This window comes from Clavelina lepadiformis, chromosome 9, assembly GCF_947623445.1.
Source record: "Clavelina lepadiformis chromosome 9, kaClaLepa1.1, whole genome shotgun sequence".
Classification (NCBI taxonomy): domain Eukaryota; kingdom Metazoa; phylum Chordata; class Ascidiacea; order Aplousobranchia; family Clavelinidae; genus Clavelina; species Clavelina lepadiformis.
Window position 1 is genome coordinate 13846759 of NC_135248.1, and position 24062 is coordinate 13870820.

Below are 24062 nucleotides of genomic sequence, written 5' to 3' on the forward strand. Positions count from 1 at the left end.
CTTATATCTTGTTCTATAAGACTTTGATCGGTTAAAATGTTTCCATCAGAGTTTAGAAATAAATTCTTTGATTTTACGTATACAATAGCTGTTAATTTATTTCACATTTTTGAAACGAGAATACAACAATTTTTTAACGACGTATACCAGTCTACAATATAATAAGATAAAAGCCAAAACGTTGTCACATGCAAGCAAGGAAATACGGCGAACGAAAAAATTAAAAACGTAAAAAGATCTGTGAGTCCTAAAATTGGGTTCGTGAGAGAGGTTATTGCCCAATGAGCTCCCTATACGCTGGTAGTCTTAATTATATAGGATTATTCAGCAATAAAACCTTTATTGACGTCATAGATGTTGTGCTTAAGTTAGCCAGAATAAATCAACCAAATATATCGAGTAACCAACATATGTACTGTAAAAGAACTTGAAATATGGCAACGGTCTTACCAATGACGTATCCCGACGATAGTGATAAAAAAACTCTGAAATCAACTCGGTGACAGCCTGTAAGTTGTCAAATTTATAAATAAACGTAATTTCACAAAACACGGCTGAAAATTGTACGCACGTGCGTATGCGCTGCGAGCGCCAATGACTTAGTTCAATGCAACTGAGAAGTGTTAAAACATGTCTGAGCTGCTTCCTTTAGTCAGGAGCGCACAAAGCAGATTGTTGTGTTATCAAGTAGCTGCTGCTTTCATCTAAATCAGGGGTCGGGAACATTTTTAGCTAAGGGAATTTTAGGCTTAAAACTTATACTTTTGTCTATTCTTTCATGGGTAATTAAACGATGTAATTTTCTATTCAATGGGAACTAAACGCGTTTCTGTAAGCTAGTTGTTACTGTGACAAATTAATCGATACTTTGTCACCCTAAAATTTAGCGCCCAAAGCAACAATCTCACAGTGTAGTCAGTTTACGATCGAGACCGTAGTTAAATAAACCAGGACGGTTTATCGGTTAAATATATTTGTTTGATCAACAAAATCTCTCAGGTCGCTAATTTACAAACCTTACCAAAAGCGCCATAATGAGTGAGAGCAATAAACTCTTAGTCTGGTTCATCTGTGGCCGTCTCTGCCCATTGACAACGATGCTCTCTGCGCATTCTCCAGCGAATATTCTTCTATTGTGAAAGCCGACTTGGACGACGGCTCACAGAGCTTTCTCGACCGCTGTCAGAACCAAGAGCTACTCAAGTCTGAGAGCACGAAAAACTCTTCTTGACTTATCATGAGGTCGCGTGTCTTTCTCGGCAGCACATTCGCAGACATTAATCGGCCAACACGTGGGGAATAGAATCGCATTGAATTCAAGAAACAAATAAACGACTGAATGGATTTACAGAAGGTGAACGGAATATAAAGCAAAGCAATCAACGTTAATTAACTAAGGAATGTAAAAAATTCGCCAAAACAAAGAAATCAAAGGATATAGTAACTAACATGACGTGGCGGTGATATGGCGCCAACCGCCACAGATCAAACTCATCGCCAGTGATAGAAAAACAACATTAATTATCAAGAAAACCAATGAACAAGTTTCTATGATAAGAAATCTCGAAATTATCACAAAAAAATAGCACAACCATATGCGGTGTTTACAAAATCAATTAACTCGTATGTGACAAACAAATACAATTGTTACGTAACTATGCAAGCTAATAACAAATATAATTACTTTTAAGCAACGTTTTACAGTTTTTCGGGTGGCGCATCAGGATAAACGAGAACTTCTTTGTCTAAAAATCCCGAGTTCGATTCCCGACCAAGCCGCGATTGACAAAAATGTAATCGCGTTCGGTCGCTCTCACTTTTGTGTAAATGTATCGATTTTAAGAACGGTATTTATCTAAGAAAACCAATTTCTTCTTGTTTGAAGATGACTACGTCACACGGAGACGTCACTTTACTTTCGCGAGCGGAGTTCGACCCATTCACCATCGCACCAACCAAGATCAACCTTCAACTTCTATAAATTAAAAGTTTCAGAATAAATTCCTCTGCAATGTTCAACTTCACACAAACATAACAAGACATAAATAATACCGAGTCATCCAATTGGTCAAGGACTCGTTGGATTTCATCGATTTCTGATTGGTTCGCATCGCGCTTCCTATTTGTTGCGTCATCATCAGGGAAGCATTTGCACATTCCCAGCTTATCCTCGATTTTGTTGAAAAAGGATTTTGAAGGAATCTTCGGGATTATGTTGTCACTGATATAAAGCTTTCCGATCTAGAGTTAAAATGTTTGTAAAATTAAATAGCAACATGGTGTTATAACAAAGACTAATATTCTAATATTTAACGCATACAAGTTAACTGGTTACCGTTAACTAATTAATAACTAACTAGCATGATGGTAGCTTAGGCCTACAGTAGCCTACTGGACCAGAACAAATTCTTGGATTTTGAGAAAAATAGAAGGAATTTTATGCGACCAACTTAAACCACAATTGAGTATTCGTTGCAGAAATAAAACTTGATATTAAAGTCGCAAAAATATTTTTACTTTTGTAAAAATTTGAAATTTGCTTCTGCTCAAACCTTAGTCAGAAGCTGCTGATTTTAGCCTAAACTGAACCGATCAAATTTTGCATTTTTCTCAATAAAACGAACGAATTTTAAGCGGCCAGGTTTACTGCGCATTCCAGATTTATCAGCGATTTAAACAATAAAACTTGCGCGGGGAAATTACGCCCCGTTGAAATAAATTAAAACAAAATATTCCGACCAACAACAACGCACAGAATCTCAACAAACCATGTTTGCTTAACACTAGAAGGACGGGGCGCGTCAATTGACGCATTTTCAACCTAAGTGCATCTATAACTTTTAAGTGGGGCATCGCACAACCGTGATATTTCCTGACTTTTCCTACATTAGTGTTAGGTAACTAACCCATGAACATGAAGTTTTTATTTTACCGGTAGAGATAATTAACGTGGTCACTACCTAGAAGGACGGGGCGCGTCAATTGACGCATTGTTACTTTACACTACAAAAACCAGTTCTCGCAATAGAGAGCAATGTTTTGTTTATGCTGATAATTACAGGTTTATCGAATTAGGTCACAGCTGCCAGCACAGGGGTGTAACGAACATGTTGACAAACTATGCAAGTCGACTTTTCCGCAAAACAGAGTAGTTTCGTCACAAGCGCAGCCTAATATCGGAATTTTTGAAGTTTATCGATCGAAGCGTAAGTGTAGTAAGAGTTTCTTAGTTAGATAAATTAGATGAATTAGATAAATTCGTTGGCTTGGTGGTTGCTCGTGGCATGACAGGAGGACGCAATTTCCCTGTGAAGAGTTTGTGGGGGAATTCGTGGGGATGTCCGATGTTTTCCCAAACCATGGCAAGAGACAGGTTTCTGGAGCTCATACGATTCCTTCGCTTCGATCTGAAGACGGAAAGGCGTAGGAATCTATTGCATGATAAATTTGCACTCGCTTCACAACTTTGGAACAGTTTTATATCAATCTGCCAAAAATCACTCATTCCACAGTGGAAGATAACTGTGGACGAGCAACTATTGCTGTGTAAGGCACGCTGCAAGTTCATCCAATATATGGCCAATAAACCAGACAAGTTTGGTCTAAAGTTCTGGCTAACAGTTGACGTCGGAAACAAATATTTATTCACCGGTTTTCCTTACGTTGGAAAAGATGACGCAAGGAGCCCCCAAGGGAGTGTGCCCACCGACGTTGTACTGAAACTCATGGCTCCGCTTTTTCAAGGAGGTTACAACGTCACTTGCGATAATTTTTTCACCTCACTTGACCTGGCGTTGCGACTTGCGGAAAAGAAGTGCAGCCTCGTAGGGACAATGCGCCAGAACAGGAGAGAAGTCCCGGAAGAGTGCAAGAAGAAAAAGAAGTTGCGTGAAACAGAAGTGTTTAGGCATGACGACTTGTATTTTCAATGCGATTGCTTTTGTTAATTAAAATGGACATAGCGGACATGCGATAGAAGTAGTTTTTTCGGAGCAACAGCACAGTTTTCTCAACAAAAAACGTTAGATTTGGGCCGTTTTGACCTTTTGCGTCAATTGACGCACTCCGTCCTTCTAGGTCAGGGGTCGGCAACCTGCGGCTCCGGAGCCGCATGCGGCTCTTTCATCCTTCTGATGCGGCTCTTATTAATTTATTGCTACAGTAGAAACAAACAGAAGAACACTCGCGTCTTTATCTCACTGAGCACATTATAGTAAATGAAAGCATAATCATTCCTTTTTGTGACGTCATAATTAGTCGATTAACATAAAGGTTGTTTTTAGCAGTCTACTATAGCAGCAGTTAGACTAGTTAGAGCAGTGGTGGGCAACATACGGCCCGCGACGGGATTTTGAGCGGCCCGCAGACAGTTTAGCAGTTCAGTTTTGACTTCAGCAGCTATTGAAGTACATTATTTGTTCATAAATTCATTAAATACTGTTTTTGGTCTCTATGCTTAAAACTTAAAGTTTACATTAAATACGATTTATTCCTTGCATGGGTGGATAAATACACGATTAATGTATCGATTCAGGAATCCGACCCGCCAACTAGTTTATTTTCTCATATCAGACCCGCCGACCAAAAAAGTTGCCCGCCCCTGAGTTAGAGAGTGCGCAGGCTGTAACAGCCAACCAACTATGAGTAAATCTAAGACAAGAAAAGTGTCTGAAGAAAACAGAACGTTCAACGATTCGTGGACAAATTCATTTGCTTTCTTACTGAATTAACTGCTTTTATAAATGCGACACATGGCAGTTTTGTTACAGAGTGTCGTTTTCGTTTTATTGTGAAAATAGTTTTGCGGCTTCCATTGATTTTTATTTTGTGGAATATCGGTTAAAATGGCTCTTTAAGTGCAAAAGGTTGCCGACCCCTGTTCTAGGTATACGAAAATTGCCGTCCTTGTAGTGCTAAAAGTGGGAAAAACTATTATGACGTCACATGCAAAACCAAGGCGCATTGTTACGACACATCGAGTTCGTAAACAAAGTTGAAGACGAATGAAAAAGTAGAAAGTAAAATAAATAAACAAACCTTTCCTGGCATTGCTTGAATTGCCTCAAATAATCGGCCGACATCTTCTGGTTTAGAAAAGCATCTGAACAGACGAAGCCACTTGATTCGTTTCTCAACTTTAGTGAGAATAAACAGGAGCGAGTCAATTTGTGATTCTGTCAACTTGATAGGGAATAAACGCAGCTCTTCTGGGAAGAGTTCCGCTGCATTCGTGGTGAGTTGCTCGTCATTGATTTGATGAATTTGTTCATAAACACGCAGCAACTCCAGTGCCTCATATCCTAAACAAACATAACTTTCGTTTTCACTTGTTTTACATTTAAATAACTGTAGGCCTATCTGTGACTTGAACCTGGTGTAGGCTAGGCTACAAGTTGGTTACAAGCAAATGTCAAAAACACGTTTTATGCCTTACTGTGGCGCCCAACACACAAAATAAAACCGGTATAAGGTTAAAACATTGGCTTAAAAATCACACAGCCCAGTCATTATATATTTGTAAAAATATGGATTTTGTTAGCTGTAATTATCAGCAAAAGCTACCAGTAGGCCTACTAGGCCTACAGGTACTGATCAACAGAACTAGTATTATCTTAGCTATATTGTAGTCATACTAACAGTTATAAATTACATTTTAGTCACTGTTCTTGCCAAATACATTACCTTTACCACCAGATACATTGCATCCATGTTGAAACTTTTCTATTTTCTGAGTTAATTTTTTGCGCTCTGCATTTTCTGCAAAATAGAAAAACGTTTTAGATTCACAGCATTGCATGTTATAGAACATGAAGATATGGAAACTAAATACAAGGACATAAACTACACTTATTCCTAAACATATTTCTTAACACATTTTGGTAAAAAATTACCTATATGCAGTAGAAAAAATCAGGTACGGGTGCAGTTTCTTAAAAAAACAAAACAATGCAAATTGGTGGTAAAACAAGTAGGCAAGGCTGTAACCAAGTCATATTCTATTCCTTTTCGGTCATTGGCTATACCTTTAACCGATAGTTCACCACGAAATCAAATGTCTGTAATTCAGTTAGTCAATAAATTAACAACAAGGATGACGACTTGAGTCAAGTTACTTTCCGAAACTAGAATCCAGTTATTTCAAGCACTGACTGGAGTCCAGTCAAGTAATTTAAAAATACGACTCAAGTCATTACAACACTGCAAGTAAGGCTAGGCGAGGTAAGGCAATTTCTTTAAATTAAAACTCCACTAGAAATTGGTGGTAAAACAAGTAAGGCTAAAGTCTGTAGATCTGGAGCCTTACAGCCAGTTAAGTTAATTACCCAACCATACACCTTTTTAAACGAGAAACACTGAGTAACTTGTTTTTTGCTAGACCTTGGACTAATCAAATCAAAACAAAGTACGATTCTAACCCTCTCTGAAATTATGCGCGGACAACCATTACCTGGTGGCTGCTGACTGGTGGTAGACATAAACGGAAAATCTAATTAAACGCTTTCCGTTTCCGTAATAGTATTGATGCGTGGTTCTACGCGTTAATTTAAGATTAAGGGTATTACAGACATTTAGGCTAATGTCTGTGCCTTACAACCCTATACAGTAACACGCTAATAGGCTACACCTATTAATTATTTAGTAATTTGCAATTTCTAGCCATCCCAGCTTTCTGAAACCTTTTAAAATGTTAGCCTTTGTAGGGCTAGCCCAATCCAGCTAGATTAGGTTATAGGCCAGTAGCCTACTTGCTGTTACCGGTACACAAGGTTATGCGTACATGGTACCGGTATATTTTTTCGATTGTTTACATTTAAATCGTTTGAATGTTTTTGAACTAAATATAATTCACTAACTTTGCATTATACTTACCCACGATATCAGAAACAATCTAAAGAATTGAAAAGGTTGCTGCAACATTTTATCATTCAAATTGACAATTTCACGACGTCAGTTTACTGAAGTTGCTGAACCATAATACGGTGACCGGAAGATTTTCGTTGATGTGTAGCGGCCGTTGGGTGTTTTGTTTGTTTTGTCGCTGGCTGGCGCTCTCACAATGCTCCCAGCACATGATCGTTTAAGCACTGCTAGTTCGTTTTACCGACCCTTTCCGTTTAGCACCGCTTGCGCACAGGACGTATGAGTTTTAGTAAAGGTTAAATTCAGAACCGCATGTTCATTTATTTTAATATATGAGCGAAGGAGACAGTGAACAGATAGAAGGATAGCAACCTTCTGAGACAAGGAGTCAACAACGCAGCATCGTAACAGCAACGCAACAACGTACTAGCGCTACCTTCGCCATAGATGATTTTTTGACTCTCGTATGCGGTGGCGAGGTGGTCGGCGATTGAATTATTCTCACTCAGCGATTGGGTCCTTATAATGGATGTCTTTGTTTGACTTAGGCCTACTTGTTGTGTACAAATTAAATTTTGAGGTGATTTAGTCATGAAAGGCAGTCATGAGATTTAGTCATTTGGGTCGGAGGACATTACTTTTAAGTTAATTTTGAGTTCGGGAAATAGAATGTCATCTTAAGTTGAAATTTAGCGTTTATTTCAATTCGCCACTAAGCTCAGTTATTTAATCACGAGAGGTAAGGGTTTGAATCGGAGGATATTAGTGTTTGGTTAATTTACATTCCACACTTTAGTAAAATTGACATGTCTTTTAAGTTGAAAATTAGCATTCGCACTCAGCTGATTACCAAAGTCGAATTTTGCTGCTTTAATAAACGGCGGCTTAAACTGGTCAGTAGCTAAGCTGCAGACTTGCCAACGTTGTTATAGTTTAAGATCTCTGGTGTAGACAATGAGTTTCTAGGTAGTGAATACATCATAGAAAAATCAGATGGTAAATATACAAAAACCACAACCTGTACCTTATTACACGTGAACCCTTAAGTCACGTAAATATTGGTTAAAATTATTGAAAAACTTTACAACGAGAAGTTTGGTTTGTTGTTACTGGTACGAAAAAGGATAGGCTATGTACGTGGTAAAGACGTACTTTTCAACTCATTGTAAAAAAATTTGTAACATAAAATAGAAAAGTTGTTCAAATTGCCTACCTGAAGAACCTTGTTTTGTTGATCCAGTATGTGGTGAATTTCTTAAAAAAACAAACCGTACAGGTTGTTGAAAATAAAAATTAGTAATCAGCAACATGGCATAAACTGTCTATGATAAAGTACAAACTATAAAACAGCAATAATACAAAGCTGACTTCATTGGATAGTATGGTCCCTCAGTTTCCTCGTCACGTAGATACCACCACAGATAAGCAAGTAGACCAGGGTATGGTCCTGTAAGTGTGAGTAAAAATTTATCATAATCTCTCTTTCCGTTGTTCAAAAATCCCAGCAGCTCCATAGATTCGGCTGATTTCTCATCACCATGTTCATCCTTGAAACAAAATCAAGTTTAAAATAATATTTAGTAAATGATTTGAAAAGTTGTCTTTGTTTCAATAAATATTGCACGAAATAAAAATTTAATCGCTAATTCATAATAAACCTTGATGCGTATTTAAGAAGTATGATGCGCATTTACACATGATTATTTTGCCAGCCGCTTGCTTATTTATTTCCTTACCATATTTCGTATTACTTTTTGAAGAAGTTGATGGACGTTTCCACATTCCTTAATAGGAAACTTTCTCTCATTTTTTAAGGAGGGTGGCACATTATTAATAATTATGTCGAATTCATTTTTAAAGTATTTAAGAGCTTGTTGAAATTTTACAACATTTTTTTGGGATTGGGTGTAAAACCACCTACTTGCTTCCTGTTGATGCAAATATTTAATTTTCATTAAAAATATGGAAAAGAAGCAAAGCTGAATTATATTGTAATTATCAAATATTTTCTGTCAACTTTTTGATGCGAACCAACTTTATAGAAGCCAATTTTCTTCTTTGACGTCCAGAAAAGTGGATGAAACTTCATAAGTTGTATTGTTGGTCGCTTCTTTGGGTCAAAATCAACCTCCTTTTTTTCTTGGTCAAAGCCAAACATCTTCTTTATCAAATCTTTAGCAAGTTCCTTTTGCTCTTGGGATAAATTGTCCACTAGAAATGTTGTTTAAACAGGAAAAAGGTACATTATGTAGACAAAATATGATTTTGTTATTCTACAGGAAATTTCACAAGATCGAAACATACCGTATTTTACGGACCATAACGCGCACCCGATTATAAGGCGTACTGTCAATAATTGCTTTGATTAGTATTTTGTCGATACATAAGGCGCACCGGGCTATAGAACGCAATGTATTTTAAGGAATTCAGCAGTTGTGCGATTTCGACATCAAGCATTCCTGGATCTGTCTTGTCACTGTCAGAGTCTGCCTCATCGCTAATATCAGTATTTAATTGTTCAGTGATTATACCAGCTTTTCTAAATGATCGCATGATAGTGGATACTGATATTTTTGCCCACGCATTTACGATCCATTGGCATAAAATTCCGTAATTTGCCTGTCGTTGTCTCCCTTGTTACTTGTTACGTAATAAATGTAAGCAAGTCATAATAGTACAATCAGCAATAGAAAAAATGAGTCTAGTGAATACCACAGTTGCTAGTTGCCTTTATCGTAGTTTATTGTGTAGGACGGTGGTTTATTTATTTAATAATAGTATCGGTACTGGTTTTGAGTTTAGGCAATAAAGCACTACTTGATACATAAGCTAGGCGCACCGGCTTATAAGGCGCACGATCAATTTATGAGGAAAAAAAGGATTTAAATTGCGCCTTATGGTCCGTAAAATACAGTAATAAGAAAAATTATATACAAAAACAACTGGCAAATCTTGCAGAAAACTTACAGCAATGCTTGATAGCATCATGGAAAATCACTATAGTAAAAAGGCGTGTATGTGTCACTAGAAAACACACATGCCCGAGGGTTTGAGCGCAACAAATATCCTACTATCTGAATTTAGGATATTATTTTTTTAGATTAAAAACTGAACAAAAAACGCTGGAATTAGAACTAAGTGTTAATTAAAATGAATATATAAAAACATACTTCTAAAAATCTTGAACTAATCTTTTTGAAAGAACCTATTTATTTTTTTTGAAAAATGTAATTCGGTACTTTTACAAAAAAGTACTGACGGTATCGGTACTGAAAAAGTACCGTGGTACCGTAATTCGGTACCATAGTACCGTGGTACTGCCTACCTCTGATGTCCGAGTGCACAAATGTCATTATTAAGCAAAACAAATTCTTACAACTTTTAGGCAACAAGGCACCTGAGTCAAGAAGATCCAAATCAGGAGAAGCTTTTTGTTGAATGTTGTGTGGGGCTTCATGAGCACTTTTATCACCAAATGGATGACGCCCATTTGTGAGGACATAATACAAGGTAATGCCAAGTGAAAATATATCAGCAGATTTTCTCTGTAAAATTGTGATATTTAAACATTAAATGTAAAGACACCTTCAAAAAAGTAAGATTTGAATAAGATTGCAGAGGTCGGCCTGACATGATGGAAGGGGTTTAATTCATGACGATTAATGCATACAATGTTTGATTTTGCTCAAAATGTACCAAAAAAGCGTTTAATATTAAATAAAAACTGTTTCCCAGGGTTAGAAAATTTCTATCTGCTAATTTTAAATTTGATAGAGTTTGTGAGATAAAAAATAATAGAATTTTGATATTTATTATTGTGGAGTATGCATCACTACAGCTAATGTACCCATGATGTTTCACGACTTCCATCTTCTCTCAGATGATACTCAGGAGCCATGAATGCCTCAGTGCCGGTCGAAGTGGTGGGTGCGCTCGATACATCAGTTGCCAATATTTTGCTCAAACCAAAATCACTCACTTTTATTGCTGCATTTTTACCACTCGAACGAATCAAGAAATTGCTTGGTTTCACGTCTCTATGAACTAAACAAAGAAAAGTTTATTCATGTTTATTTATACACAAAACAAATAGCAATTATTTCAAAAGCACATTTAAAAAGGAGGCAGGGTTCAACTGATTTCAAAGAAGTAAAAGAATTAAACTCCAGACCAAATGGTATTGTTTGTTTACACTGCACGCAAAATTTAGTAGTGTGTGCTCGGAAACCGGAAAATGGAGTGGGTACAAAAGGATTTTGCACACTTAAGTATTTGTCTGCCATATTGCAATCTTCATTGAGCATATCACAGTTGATTGTAACATTTTCGTAATAATATTTTAAAATAGTTCAACCAGTCTTTTCAGTAAATACTTAAAAGTGTTCATTGATATCAAACAAATTAGTTTTTGACCTAACAATGAACACTCTATGAGCAAGTTATACAAAGTACTTACTAATATTTTGTCCATGTAAATAGGAAATTCCCTCAATTATATCTTCGCAGATTTTCAAAGCAGTTAAATTGCAAGCATTAAGTTTACCCTTCTTTGTCCACTGCAAAAATACGTAATAAACATTATTTATCTTGTTACGAGTTAACGACATTCCTTTTATTTTCCGTATAAACTCTGGGTCCATTGTAATTTTTAGTAATTTGTTTGAGACTTTGCAAGACTAAATTTGGTGCATTTACTTAAACTAATAATAGAATTTTTGGAGCAAATGTGCTTAATTCACAATGCTGGGGCACACAAGCCCACCTATTTCTCCAATGTAACTTATTGAGAATGAATGAATAGCATTTGCTAAAAAAAGTAAATACATGACTTGTTTAGTGATTTAGTAGATTGATTATTGGCATGCTTCCTGTTGTAACATCGTGTCGTTGTAACATCGTTGTAAAATAAAATCTTTGTAATCGGTTTATTCATTATTTTAAAAAATATATATGTTGTTATTTGGGTAGCCAATGATTCTCACAATGCGCAATGTAAGACGACGGTCCGGTATCGACACAGTGTTAACTGCAGTATTTTAGCATTTAGGATCTCTTTATTTACTAACAGCGTGTGGTGGGTTTTAGCACGTTTTATCGCTATCGACGATATGTAGCCAGAGTGGGCCTTTGACCAATGCGAGCGATGCAACTGCGTTGCTTAGCACTGAAACAAGATTAACAATTTAGCTTTTAATTTGCACAAACCACAGTATCATTTCACGATCTGTTCTCAAAATAAAATTGGCCAGGGACCCCGCAATAACAAAGGCTGGATCTGTATGTACATAGGTCAACCCTAGTCCAATGCACAGGCTGAATGCCCCCAAAAATCTACTATGTGACACAATAAAATCAGCATACCTCCTCAAGATCACCATCACACTTTTCCATATACAGTGAAATCTCACCCTCCTAAAAGAATGTGTACGTGAAACTTACGTATGGTAGGCAACATCTTTTTACCAAAATTAATTGAAAGAGGCCACACTATTTAACCCTAATGCAAAGCATTTTTATAACCATATAAACTCTTAAATACTTCTTCAATGGTATCAAGATAGAGGACCACATTTGGATGATGAAAGCTGTTGTCGCATATTTTCTTGAAAGTTTGTGCTTCGCTTTCTGCGTATTTGACATGATCCTTTGAAACACGTTTCTCAATGATCACTGTTTCATCATTTTTCTCGCATCTACAATCAAAAGTATGTTTAAATTATTTGCTGGATGAATATGTACTTGCTTATCGTGATAAAGATAAAGTCTAAAAGTTTGGTGTGAGTTGTGCACCCGAAATGTATCAATGTGTGATGCAACAGACTCAGCAAGGATGCAGAGGAGTGCAAAATATCCTGGATGACATCAATGTGAACAAGAAGGTGGACTTACCTTGAATTGAAAGAGGTGCCAGTTCAACATGTCGGAACTTACTTTTACGGAACATGCGCTTTAAACCAGAGGTCAAGGTAAAGCCTGTGGCTGATGTGAGACAACCAAAGAATGCAAGCAAGGTGAGGAGCTTCTTGGTTCTTATTAATCACAACGAACGATTTATTCCAAATTTAGCAGAACCATTAAGCAGGTTAACTCGAAAAGGAGCTAAATTTGTGTGGGAAGGTGCACAAGAAAAATCATTTAACGAGCTTAAAAATAATGCAAAGATCTTATATTCATATATTATTGGTATATTCTGGCTTGCTTGGATCTAAACCCAGTGCGAGAATAGAACGATGGGTTCTCAGGTTGCAATCTTATAGATACCACAAACGACACATAGCCGGTGTGACGAATATTGCTAGATGCAACTCAATTGCTAATTGGTAAATGAATATTGCTGATGCAACTCAACCTCAATTGGCTAAGTCTGAGTTGGTTTCTAGCCGAGGGTAAGTACTGGAAAAAGGGGATTGATGTTTTCTATTGATGCATCGTTCTACTGCTCATAGTACTACTGGAGTTTGTCAAACTAATTTTTTATTTAAGCGTAAAATACTTACAAGGTTACCTGAGTTTTATTTATCGTGTTTTAATATTATACAATTTGCTGGTGACCATGATGCAGAAGTTGAGGTAAAGGGGAAGGACCATGCAGATTTAAGACAGTCTGTTGTGCTTAGTGACGGTAGACCTGGGGACACTATGTTACTTAAACAGAATGTGCAAGATAAATTATCTACTACATTCCTTAGAGAACCTTTTGTTGTGATAGAAAAACATGGAAACAGTGTTGTAGTTGATAATGCTGGTGTGCAGGGTAAACGTAATGATAATTTTGTAAAACGTTTTTATTGAATATGATTTGGGATTAGAAACTCTGTCGATTCTGTTTAAAGCGCAGATAACTGTGTTCTTCAATGTTAGAAAAATTTAGTTAATAAAAAGTATTTGTTTTGGCGCCACCATGTGCATATTTGTACCTTATAGGCGGTAATGTTATTAGTCGTTAATAGCCTAATATGTCACTTGGCTCACATATGATGTACTTATAAAAAATACGTTCAGGCATTGCTACTTCTAAACCTATTTCTACTTCCTACCGGTTCTTAACTGGTGGGAAATAATTAGTGCATGTAGATTCTCTGTAAATGAAAAAATACGTACAAATAAAGTTTCGTAGTAGCCTACCATTTTATCTGTATTTTGCAGTGTAGCAATTGCTCAGTCGCCGTATACACCCAAACAGGTGTGATCAACTCATGCCTAAACTGATGTTACAACAGTTAGAGTAGTATATATTGAAGCGATACGTAGACTTTGCTATTGTGGTATATTTCAAATATGTAACAGCAAACACATAGTCACAACAGAATCAAAATATGGCCAAACAAATAGTTTTCTAGGTAAATCATACTATCTAGGTAATCATATTAGTAGTATAATAAATACTATAAATAATACTATACTATTAAATACTATACTATTAGTTTTCAGCCTCTAAGAAATCGAAGAAACCTGTTGTGAAGAATATTGCTAGATGAAGACAATAGCAGAAAAGAGGAACGAGAAATCAACAAATACCGTATTTACTTGTTTGTAAGCCGCCATTGATTGTAAGCCGCATATGATAGTGTTAAAAATTTAATGTAAGCCGCATGTGAACGCAATACGGCAAAACATCTAAGGCAAAGTCGACAAGGAAAAAGGCAAAAACAAAAAAGAAAAAGTGTAAGCCGCCTTTGATTGTAAGCTGCCCTTGAATTTAAGCCGCAAACATGATGAAAAAAAAAAATTTTTAAGCCGCGGCTTACAATCAAGTAAATACGCTATCTCACGTTGAACATCAAAATAGATCTTTACTTAAACGCCTAAAGATTGCACAAGCCGAGGGTAAGGACTGGAATTGATAGTTTTCTGATAAAATTGATAGCTAAGGGATTGATAGTTTTTATTGATATATCGTTCTACTGCTCATAGTACTACTGGAGTTTGTCAAGCTATTTTGTTATTTAAGCGTAAAAAACTTACAATGTTACCTAAGTTACCAATGTTACTTACTTGTTATCTAATGCCAAAAATTTGCCAAAATGCCAAAAATTTGTCAATGTTCAAATTCTGTGCTGATGCACCTCCGACACTTACTGCAGTGTTTGTGCGTATTGCCGGTAAGTTTTTAAACTTTCCTAAAAGACTCGGTTAGTTACTTATCTACAATAATGTTAGTTAGTTTCACTGCTCTTCAACTGGTGATCAAACGCAGCAATCAATGTTATTGTTCATCCCTACAATATCACTAAAAAAAATTTGCACACATGTGACTATCTGCTGTATATGATTAGTCGATTAGATTGATTTAGGAATAAACGTTTTGAAGGAATAAGTTTCTTTTGTTGCAATTTCACACAAACAGCATTTTAAAACTTCCAGTATCATTAATTACATGATGAATAGTGATTGTTGGTTAAAATTTAAGTAGGTATTACACAGTATCAAATCACTTGGTTCGCCTACTTCTGAAATATCGACTGATTCTACCAATGGGGCCCTGACTTAATTTCAACCCACCCAGTCTTAATCCTGGTTAAGACAATAAATTGTTCAATTTGACTCTGACTGCACCTTATTAGCCAAACTAGACTGCAAAAATTAGACATAAAGAATAAATAAGAAGATATAAAGATAGATGGAGAAGTTTATAAAACATCTACTGTGATAAAAATGGCAACAAAAAGATAAGAAGCCTAATAGTAAACTTAAATTTTCTTTGTTTGCTTTGAAACAACAAAAACTTGCTAGCATTAAACGACCTAGATAGGCAACAAGACTTACTCATAAATCTTTGAAAACAAGCGATCTTTCCATACTGATTCTGGTTTTCGGGGATATTTGCTTTGACGTAAAGATTTCTTGCTGGACATTTTTTAAGCTGGCAACATTTTGTTGAACAGGATAAGTTCTTTGGCCAATATAATGGCGTATAAAGTCAATGTAATTACATTATTTTGGTTAAAAGTGACGTTAATCCGTAAATTTTTAAACACAATTAAACTGTCCCTAACTTTAAAAAAACTTCCGTTTAGTTAAAGCATAAACAGTTACTTGAAGTTAACAGCATCAACCACAAATTTCATCTTCTTTTGTTTATTGAGCAAACATGCAGCTATTAATTAACAAAAGCATAATTCAACTATTGAGTCCAAATAGCATACAAAGGCTTAAACCTACGTCCTGAAGTATCAACCTCAGCAAGTAAGCGCTCGTGATACATAACACATAGGCTTGTCATACAAGATGATGAAGTTCTGCCCGCACTAAAGCAACAACAAAAATTTAATATATCAACTCCTAATTATTTCATAGATATGGCAATACCACACTATCTCATACATTATAATTCAATCTGCCTTCGCTGCTGTGAACATTGGAATTTACTAATGGCGCAACTTATTGTGCCATGACTTTACTGTGTCAACATTTTGCACAAGTCGTATAACAAATGTTATAAATGAACAACGCAACCATGCGTCAATATTTACCTTGAAGTCATAAAACATAAAGTTCTAAACGACAAAAAGTGAAAGTAACGGCAGACCATTGCCATAGTGCTTCATATCAAGTTACACTTCACTGCATGTTTTGAACGGTTTTAGGCTGCATTGACTGCTGAAGGTTTGCTGATTCATGCTGTGCAAAGTTGCATTGCATAAAATATTTGCAACACTTCTAACCCCATGGTTTTACGAATGATTTTGCATTTCAAGATGGACCATACGCCTTTCATGCCATAAAGTTTTGACAAATCAAACAAAAGCAGTTTCAGGGATGAATCATAGACATAGGATTCATCCTGACAAAACAAAGAAACCAACTCAGATTCTTTTAAGTCTAAAAAGAAGAAAAGCTAGAAACTCTATTTGCAAAATATTTACTAAAACCTATACAAAAATATCAAACAGTTGTGCTTTTCACTGTTTCTTTGTTTAATATTGAAAAATGTTAGTATTTTATTGTGGGTGAATGTTTGATACTGTACAATATTATTTGCGTTGGGCAAATTCCTTTAGCTTGCGAGTGTTCTGGTATTAATTCTGTTGATTGATTGATGATTTGGTTCTGGCTTGCATCATAATTTTTGCTATGTACAACTTGTGGCAAAATATAAACGACAAAATATTAAACAAATAAAACAACAACATCAAACAGTAAGATGCGGCAGTAATCTTGGTCAAAAGTGTGGAATAAAACTTCGTTTACTCTTTACGCAGCGATGTTAACTTATAAATTGAAGTTGTAAATCAATGGACATAACGCCATTGTTAACCATTCATCGTAATCCTGACATAGATTAGCTAAAAGTTATAATAATGAAGCTTTAAATTCTTACATTTTCCTGCTCACTTTCAAACGTCCAAATTCAAAAATACTAAATTCTGAAATTCAAGTATGAGATATTTTGCCCAAGTCGTCTCCCAATTGTTCTTACAAATATGGTTGCAACTGCTTTGTTTATCATAAAATGTTCTGCCGAAAACCTAGTATGAAACTTTATAAAAAAGACGGCAGCTATTGTCAAGTTGGGTCCAACATTTAAATAAGTATTAGGGTTTAAAAGGTTGGCACCAGGTTGGTTGGTTGGTTCATTGTAAATCTCGTTTGAAACTTTATAAAACAAAAGCGGCCACTTTTGGTCAAATTTGGTCCAACAGTTAAATTAGTAAGTACGGCACATGTCATAAATAAATAAAATAATAAATAAAGTACGGTTCATGTCATTTTTGGTTGTTTGGTGCTTACAAAATCTGGCTGAAAATGGACATACTCTGCAGTCTGGCCAGAAAGTCGATAACTTATATATAGCCAAGAGTTTATTACTAATGTTTATGCTTATTACTAATGTTTACCAGCAGTCAGTTTATTACTAATGTTAGCCCGTTTTATGCAGACCTTATCTAAAAATCAAATAAAATGACTGCTGGTAAACCACACAGAAGCACAACAAACGCTGAGGACATGTCATTTTCAACAAAATGCTACAGGTGCGGATGGGAAGATCACATAGGAAAAGACCCAAAGTGCCAAACGAAGAGGGTGCTGCAAATGTGGGAACACGGGCAACTTTGCTGTTTGCTGCAAAATGGACCGGAATCTAAGACGGAAAAATGCTGGCAGCCTACGTCAAATCCATTATGCAGGGGTGCTGAAGAACCAGAACATCTGTCTTAGTTAGAAATAAATTACCTTGGTAGCAGAGTTAAAATTGAGGTTGGCTCTGCTATCAAGGTGAAAGTTGAACTGATTGTTGATTCAGGAGCATCCTGCAATGTTATAAATCATATGCTGTGGGAACATTTGAAATTGAGATCTATAAAATGTAAGTGTTTTTAATGATAGAAAAATTTACGCTTATGGTAGTGATATCTAGAAGGTGACTGGTGATTTTCAAGCTTGTATGAACGTTCCTGGGAAAATTCCATCTGCTGTTGACTTCGTGGTTATTGAAGAAGGAGAAGCACTTCTTGGAAAGCGTACTGCAACAGATCTCGGCATTCTCTCAATTAAAGCACTGAGCAGTTATTACAGAAGTACGATTCCTGTTTTGAAAGGATTGGAAAGGTGAGAGATTGCCAGTTAAAGATTCCCATTGACAAAAACGTCACTCCTATCTGTCAACCTCTACGTCGTGTCCCTTACCACATTCGTGATCGTTTAACCAAAAAGCTGAAGGAACTGGAATCCTTTGATATCATTTGAAAGGTTAGTGGATTAACACCTTGGGTTTCACCGGTAATTATCGTGCCAAAATCGAATGATGACATTCACCTGTGTGTGGTGGTGTAGCAAGCTAATATAGCGATAAAGACATCCAATACCAACCATCGGTTGGTAAACCGTAACTGGTTAGTAAACTGATTTTCAAATAGGCTTATCATCAAATCAAATTAGAACCTCAGTCTAGGGAAATAACAACATTTGTCACTCATGAAGGCTTATTTCGCTATAAAAGGCGAATGTATTAGTGTGTGAAAAACATGGAAACAGTGTTAATAGCCTAATATACTACTTTGATGACATATGATGTACTTATGTACTTCTAACCCTATTTCTATTTCCTGCCGGTTCTTAACTGGTGGGAAATAATTAATGCATGTAGATTCTCTGTAAATGAAAAAATACGTACAAATAAAGTTTGGTTGTAGCCTACCATTTTATCTGTGTTATGCAGTGTAGCAATTGCTCAGTCGCCGTATACACCCAAAGAGGTGTGGCCAACTCATGCCTAAACTGATGTTACGAGAGTTAGAGTATTATATATTACTGCGGTACCACCTCTGTGGTACATTTAAAAAATGTAGCGGCAAACTCATAGTTACAATAGAATCAAAATATGGCCAAACAAGTAGTTTTCTAGGTAAATCATACTATCTAGGTAATCATACTACTATACTATTAGTTTTCAGCCTCTAAGAAATCGAAGGCGTCACAATTATGTAATAAATGTGTGATTATAATTTGTTGCCCAAGTTCAAATTCTGTGCTGAATCTTATCTCACCTCCGAATCTTATCGTGGTGTTTGTGCGTATCGCCGGTAAGTTTTTAAACATTCTTAAAAGACTCGGTTTGTAACTTATCTGCAATATTGTCGGTCAGTATCATTAGTTACATGATGAATAGTGATTGTTGGTTGAAACTTAAGTAGGTATTACACAGTATCAAATCACTTAGTAGGCCTACTACTGAAATACCGACTGATTCTACCAAAGGAGCCCCTTCCTCAATTTTAGCCCCACCCAGTCTTAATTCTGGTTTCTAAGACAGTACATTTTTTAATTTGACTCTGACTGCACCTTGTTAGCCAAACTAAAATGTAAAAATTAAACATGAGGGATAAATAAAAAGATATAAAGATAGATGGAGAAGTTAACAAAACATCTACTCTGATAAAAATGCCAACAAAAAGATAAGAAGCCTAATGGTAAGCTTAAGTTTTCTTTGTTAGCTTTTAAACAACACAAAGTTGCTAGCATTAAACGACCTAGATAGACAGTATGACTTACTTATAAATCTTTGAAATTGAGGTACGTTTCCATGTTGAACTTGATTCCCGTGGATATTTTTTTTTAGGTGAAAATAACCAGCTGAACATTTTTCAAACTGGCAAGCTTTTGTGGAACAAGATAAGTTCTTTGGCCAATATAATGGCGGAAATACAAACTTATGTCAATGTAATTACATTATTTTGGTTAAAACATATCAAATGACGTTAATCCGTAAATTTTTAAATACAATTAATCTGTCCCTAACTCTAAATAAACTTCCGTTTAGTTGAAGCATAAACAATTACTTGAAGTTTACAGCATCAACCACAAATTTTATCTTCTTTTGTTTATTGAGCAAACATGTAGCTTTTAATTAACCAAAAGCATAATTCAACTGCTGAGTCCAGTTAGCATACTAAGGTTTAAACCTTTCGTTCTGAAGTATCAACCTCAGCAAGTAAGCACTCGTGAAATCCTAACTTAAATTGACTATCGCCCAGAATGGTAAGAAAATAAGACCAACAGACACAGGTAACAAATAAGTTTATCACAAAAGATGATACATAGCACTAGCACTAAAGCAGCAACAAAAGTTAAATACATCAACTCTTAATTATTTCATAGATATGGCAATACCACACTATCTCATACATTATAATTCAATCTGCCATCGCTGCTGTGCACATTGGAACTGACTAATGGCGCAATGCCTTATGCCATGACTTCACTGTGTCAACATTTTGTACAAGTCGTATAACAAATCTTATAAATGAACAACGCAACCATGCGTCAATATTTACCTTAAAGTCATAAAACATTAGTTCAAAACGACAAAGAGCGAAAATAACGGCAGACCATTGCCATAGTGCTTCATATCAAGTTTCACTTCAATGCATGTTTTGAACGGTTTTAGGCTGCATTGACTGGTGAAGGTTTGCTGATTCATGCTGTGTTAAGTTGCATTGCATAAAATATTTGCAACATTTATAACCCCATGGTTTTTCGAATGATTTTGCATTTCAAGATGGACCATACGCTGTTCATGCCATAAAATTTTGACAAATCAAACAAGAGCAGTTTCAGGGATGAACAACCATAGACGTAGGATTCATCCTGACAAAGCAAAGAAACCAACTTAGATTCTTTTAAATCTAGGAAGGAAAGCTAGAAAGTTCGTTCACTCCACGGTTGATTCTGTTCTGGTTTGCATCATAATTGTGCTACGTACAACTTGTGGCAAAATATAAACAACAAAACATGAAACAGATAGTACAACAACATCAAACAGTAAGATGCGGCAGCAATTCTGGTTAAAAGTGTGGAATAAAACCTAGTTTATCCTTTACGCAGCGATGTAAAATGATAAATTGAAGTTGTAAATCTATGGACATAACGCCATTGTTAACTATTCTTCTTAATCCTGACATAGATTAGCCAAAAGTTATAATAATGAAGCTTTTAGTTCTTTCATTTTCCTGCTTACTTTGAAATGCCCTAATTTAAAAATACTAAATTCTAAAATTCAATTATGAGATATTTTGCCTAATTCGTCTCCCAATTGTTGTAAGAAATATGGTTACAACTGCTTTGTTTATCATAAAATGTTTTGTCAAAAACCTACTATGAAACTTTATAAAAAAAGGCGACAGCTATTGTCAAGTTGGGTCAAACATTTAAATAAGTATTAGGGTTTAAAAGGTTGGCACCTATCATTGTAAGTCCCGTGAATGTCTCATTTTTTGAAAGATCGTTTCTTCCCCTTAAGCTGACATTTGGTGGCAGCAACCACAATCTCTAAAATTTGGATATATGCATATGTATATGCCGAAGGCACATAATGAGAAAGCCAAAGACGCGCTATGACTCGAACTGCAGAGTATGGCAAGTTTTCAGCAAGATCTTGTATGCCAAGCAACCAAAAATGTTTAGTGTGCTCTTGAGTGCGCAACTTATGATTTAATTTAAATTTGAAATTTAGATTAAATGGAAAACGTTGGTTTAAAACTTAAGTTAGTAGCTTATGTTACAATAATTTCAAGGCTGGCCAAGTTCAATTTGATTACATGAATGACGACCTTGACAACATTTTGAATTACAATTTCTGAACTTCATGAATTGACACTGAGTCCACAAATCCAAATCGTGTAGTAGTACCAGCAAGCCATACTACAGAGTTTGGCATAGGTGCACTCAATACTGCTTTTTATGAGCTTCGTTGCCGCATTATTTTGAAATTAATGATTTAGACAGAAATTATGTTCACTCAATTTTCATTTAATTTAAAGATTGAATAGGTCAAACTGTGCACATTACAACTAAGAGTGCACTTCCATGAAGCTTGAGCAATTTTGCACACTACACTTGTCATTTTTGGTTGTTTGGTTCACACAAAATCTTGCGGAAAATGGACATACTTTGCAGTCCGGTCAGCAAGTCGGTAACTAATATAAAGCCTATAAGTTAGATCAGGGGTTCTTAAGCTTTTTGGCACACGCGCCCCTTGATGGTACCTAAAAATTTCGTGCCCCCCCCCCTCATTGCAAAATAAAAAAAGCATTAAACAAAACAACAATTTATTTTCAATTAACTTTCATTAATGAGAAGGATGTAGTTGTTTTTGGGAAACCAAACGTTTAATTCGAGGCTTTGTGGAAGATAATGCACATGTTAGGTCGGCTGCACAGTCAAGTTTGTTCCTAGGTTTTGTCTTTATATTCATGAAGATGACGCTGCAAACGACTTGGTCTCAAAACGTCGTTTCTTAGCTTTTCTAAGCATATCACGCATTGCGGTACGACTTTTTCGTTCACTGTGGTATCTATACAGCGATACGTCAGATACTTTTGGTCATACTTTCTTTTTTTTTCCATTCAATACAATTAGTTTAATTACTAAAACATCTGGTTATTAAATCAATACTAAATTTGAGTTTTACTTCATTTTACGGTTTTAATATTGGCTGACGTTGGTTTTACCGTATTTAAACCGGGTGCGCGACATTACTATTTTTATTATGTGTGGCCGACACTGCACACAAGTTTTCAATCGTTAATGACTCGAAAATTATACGTCGTAAACTGATCGGATATTTAAAGGTTAGTAGCAAAATCATCTGGTTTCCTGTATACATCATTATTGTAAAACTTAAGAAAATGCATTTAGCGTAAATTAAGTATTTCTACAAGTGATACATTTGTAAAAGTTTTTCTTGATGTCAAAAGTTACGTTAGGTCAAAATACGGTCAAATTGTTTCGTTAGGTCTTCTTTTTAGGTCAAAATCTATTAAACTTGTAATTTTGTAATATTATTCTTCCGTTTTTCTCTTTTCTTGTACCGCAAACAATACCAGTCCCGCAAATTTTACTTAGAACCAAAGCGACAAAGAGAGGGAAGGCTTTTCAGCGCGTTTGGTGACGTCACGATGTGACGACATTGCATTTGAAACTGCAAGTTGTCAATCTTAATACGCAGAAACGAAAAAAAAGTCAACACTAGAAAAGCATTTTGTCATTTTTAAATGCAGCTTTAGATTAGAAAGTTGCTGTAGACATTGTAGAGACTATCAGTATAGCATTTTTAAAAATGAGGTCAATATTTAAACTTTCAAGGTCAAAATGAGGTCAAAATTTGCAAATTTTAAGGTCAAAATTTAAAAATTTTAGGTAAAAAAACTGGTTGCCCTAGTAATAATATATACACAGGAAAAAAATGACTGAATGCGTTTCCACAAATTTGGTAATGAATATCTCGGTATTTTACCTCTACCAACTGGATAAATACATTCTTGCGGCTAAAAGCTGGTCTGACATGACTAAATCTTTTCCAGTTATTTTGGTAATGATTATTCCCGTATTTAGACTCTAGCGTCATGGACTATGTTTAAGCGTCGTGGTTAATGCAAACCTAGCCCAACAGCTCAGCACTCGCCTATGGACCTAGACCAGTCTGGGTTTCTCTGGATTTAATCCATACCAAATTAAACGTGGCATTTGAACAGAATAAAGTTAACCTGCATAAGCTTGCTTCTGACCAACCACAAGTTTTGACCATTAATGAATTGCATATAAAGCAGGCCTGCTGTAAACCAAAACCGGAACTACCAGTATACTGGCAGGCTGGAAAGTTTGCTATCAGTCTGCACAGAACATAACAGAGGGTGGTCAATAGTTGGCACTACACTGGTAAGCATTGCGCTTGCAAAACTCAAAATAGAAACCTCTCTAGG

At 35.8% G+C, this 24062-nt stretch overlaps 1 protein-coding gene across 1 annotated transcript; it reads right to left on the reverse strand.

Annotated features, from left to right (window-relative positions):
* Window positions 1–5280: 5280 nt before the first annotated feature.
* On the reverse strand, window positions 5281–17751 carry LOC143471262 (serine/threonine-protein kinase/endoribonuclease IRE1-like). Its single transcript, XM_076969679.1, has 13 exons — window positions 15628–17751; window positions 12401–12554; window positions 12223–12273; window positions 11318–11417; window positions 10709–10905; window positions 10259–10406; window positions 8897–9072; window positions 8598–8789; window positions 8230–8408; window positions 8075–8115; window positions 5892–5929; window positions 5683–5757; window positions 5281–5300 (listed from the first exon to the last, which is right to left on the reverse strand). The coding sequence occupies exons 1-11, from the start codon at window positions 15714–15716 to the stop codon at window positions 5892–5894; spliced, it is 1365 nt and encodes a 454-aa protein (XP_076825794.1). The 5' UTR covers window positions 15717–17751; the 3' UTR covers window positions 5281–5300; window positions 5683–5757.
* Window positions 17752–24062: the final 6311 nt, after the last annotated feature.

Excerpts from the sequence above, each read along its gene's own strand:
- LOC143471262 (XM_076969679.1), bottom strand. The coding sequence starts at position 15,716 with ATGTCCAGCAAGAAATCTTTACGTCAAAGCAAATATCCCCGAAAACCA. Across the intron at positions 8,116-8,229 it reads GGACCATACTATCCAATGAA|AAATTCACCACATACTGGAT; the intron begins GTCAGCTTTGTA and ends TGTTTTTTTAAG. Across the intron at positions 5,930-8,074 it reads AACAAAACAAGGTTCTTCAG|AAACTGCACCCGTACCTGAT; the intron begins GTAGGCAATTTG and ends TGTTTTTTTAAG.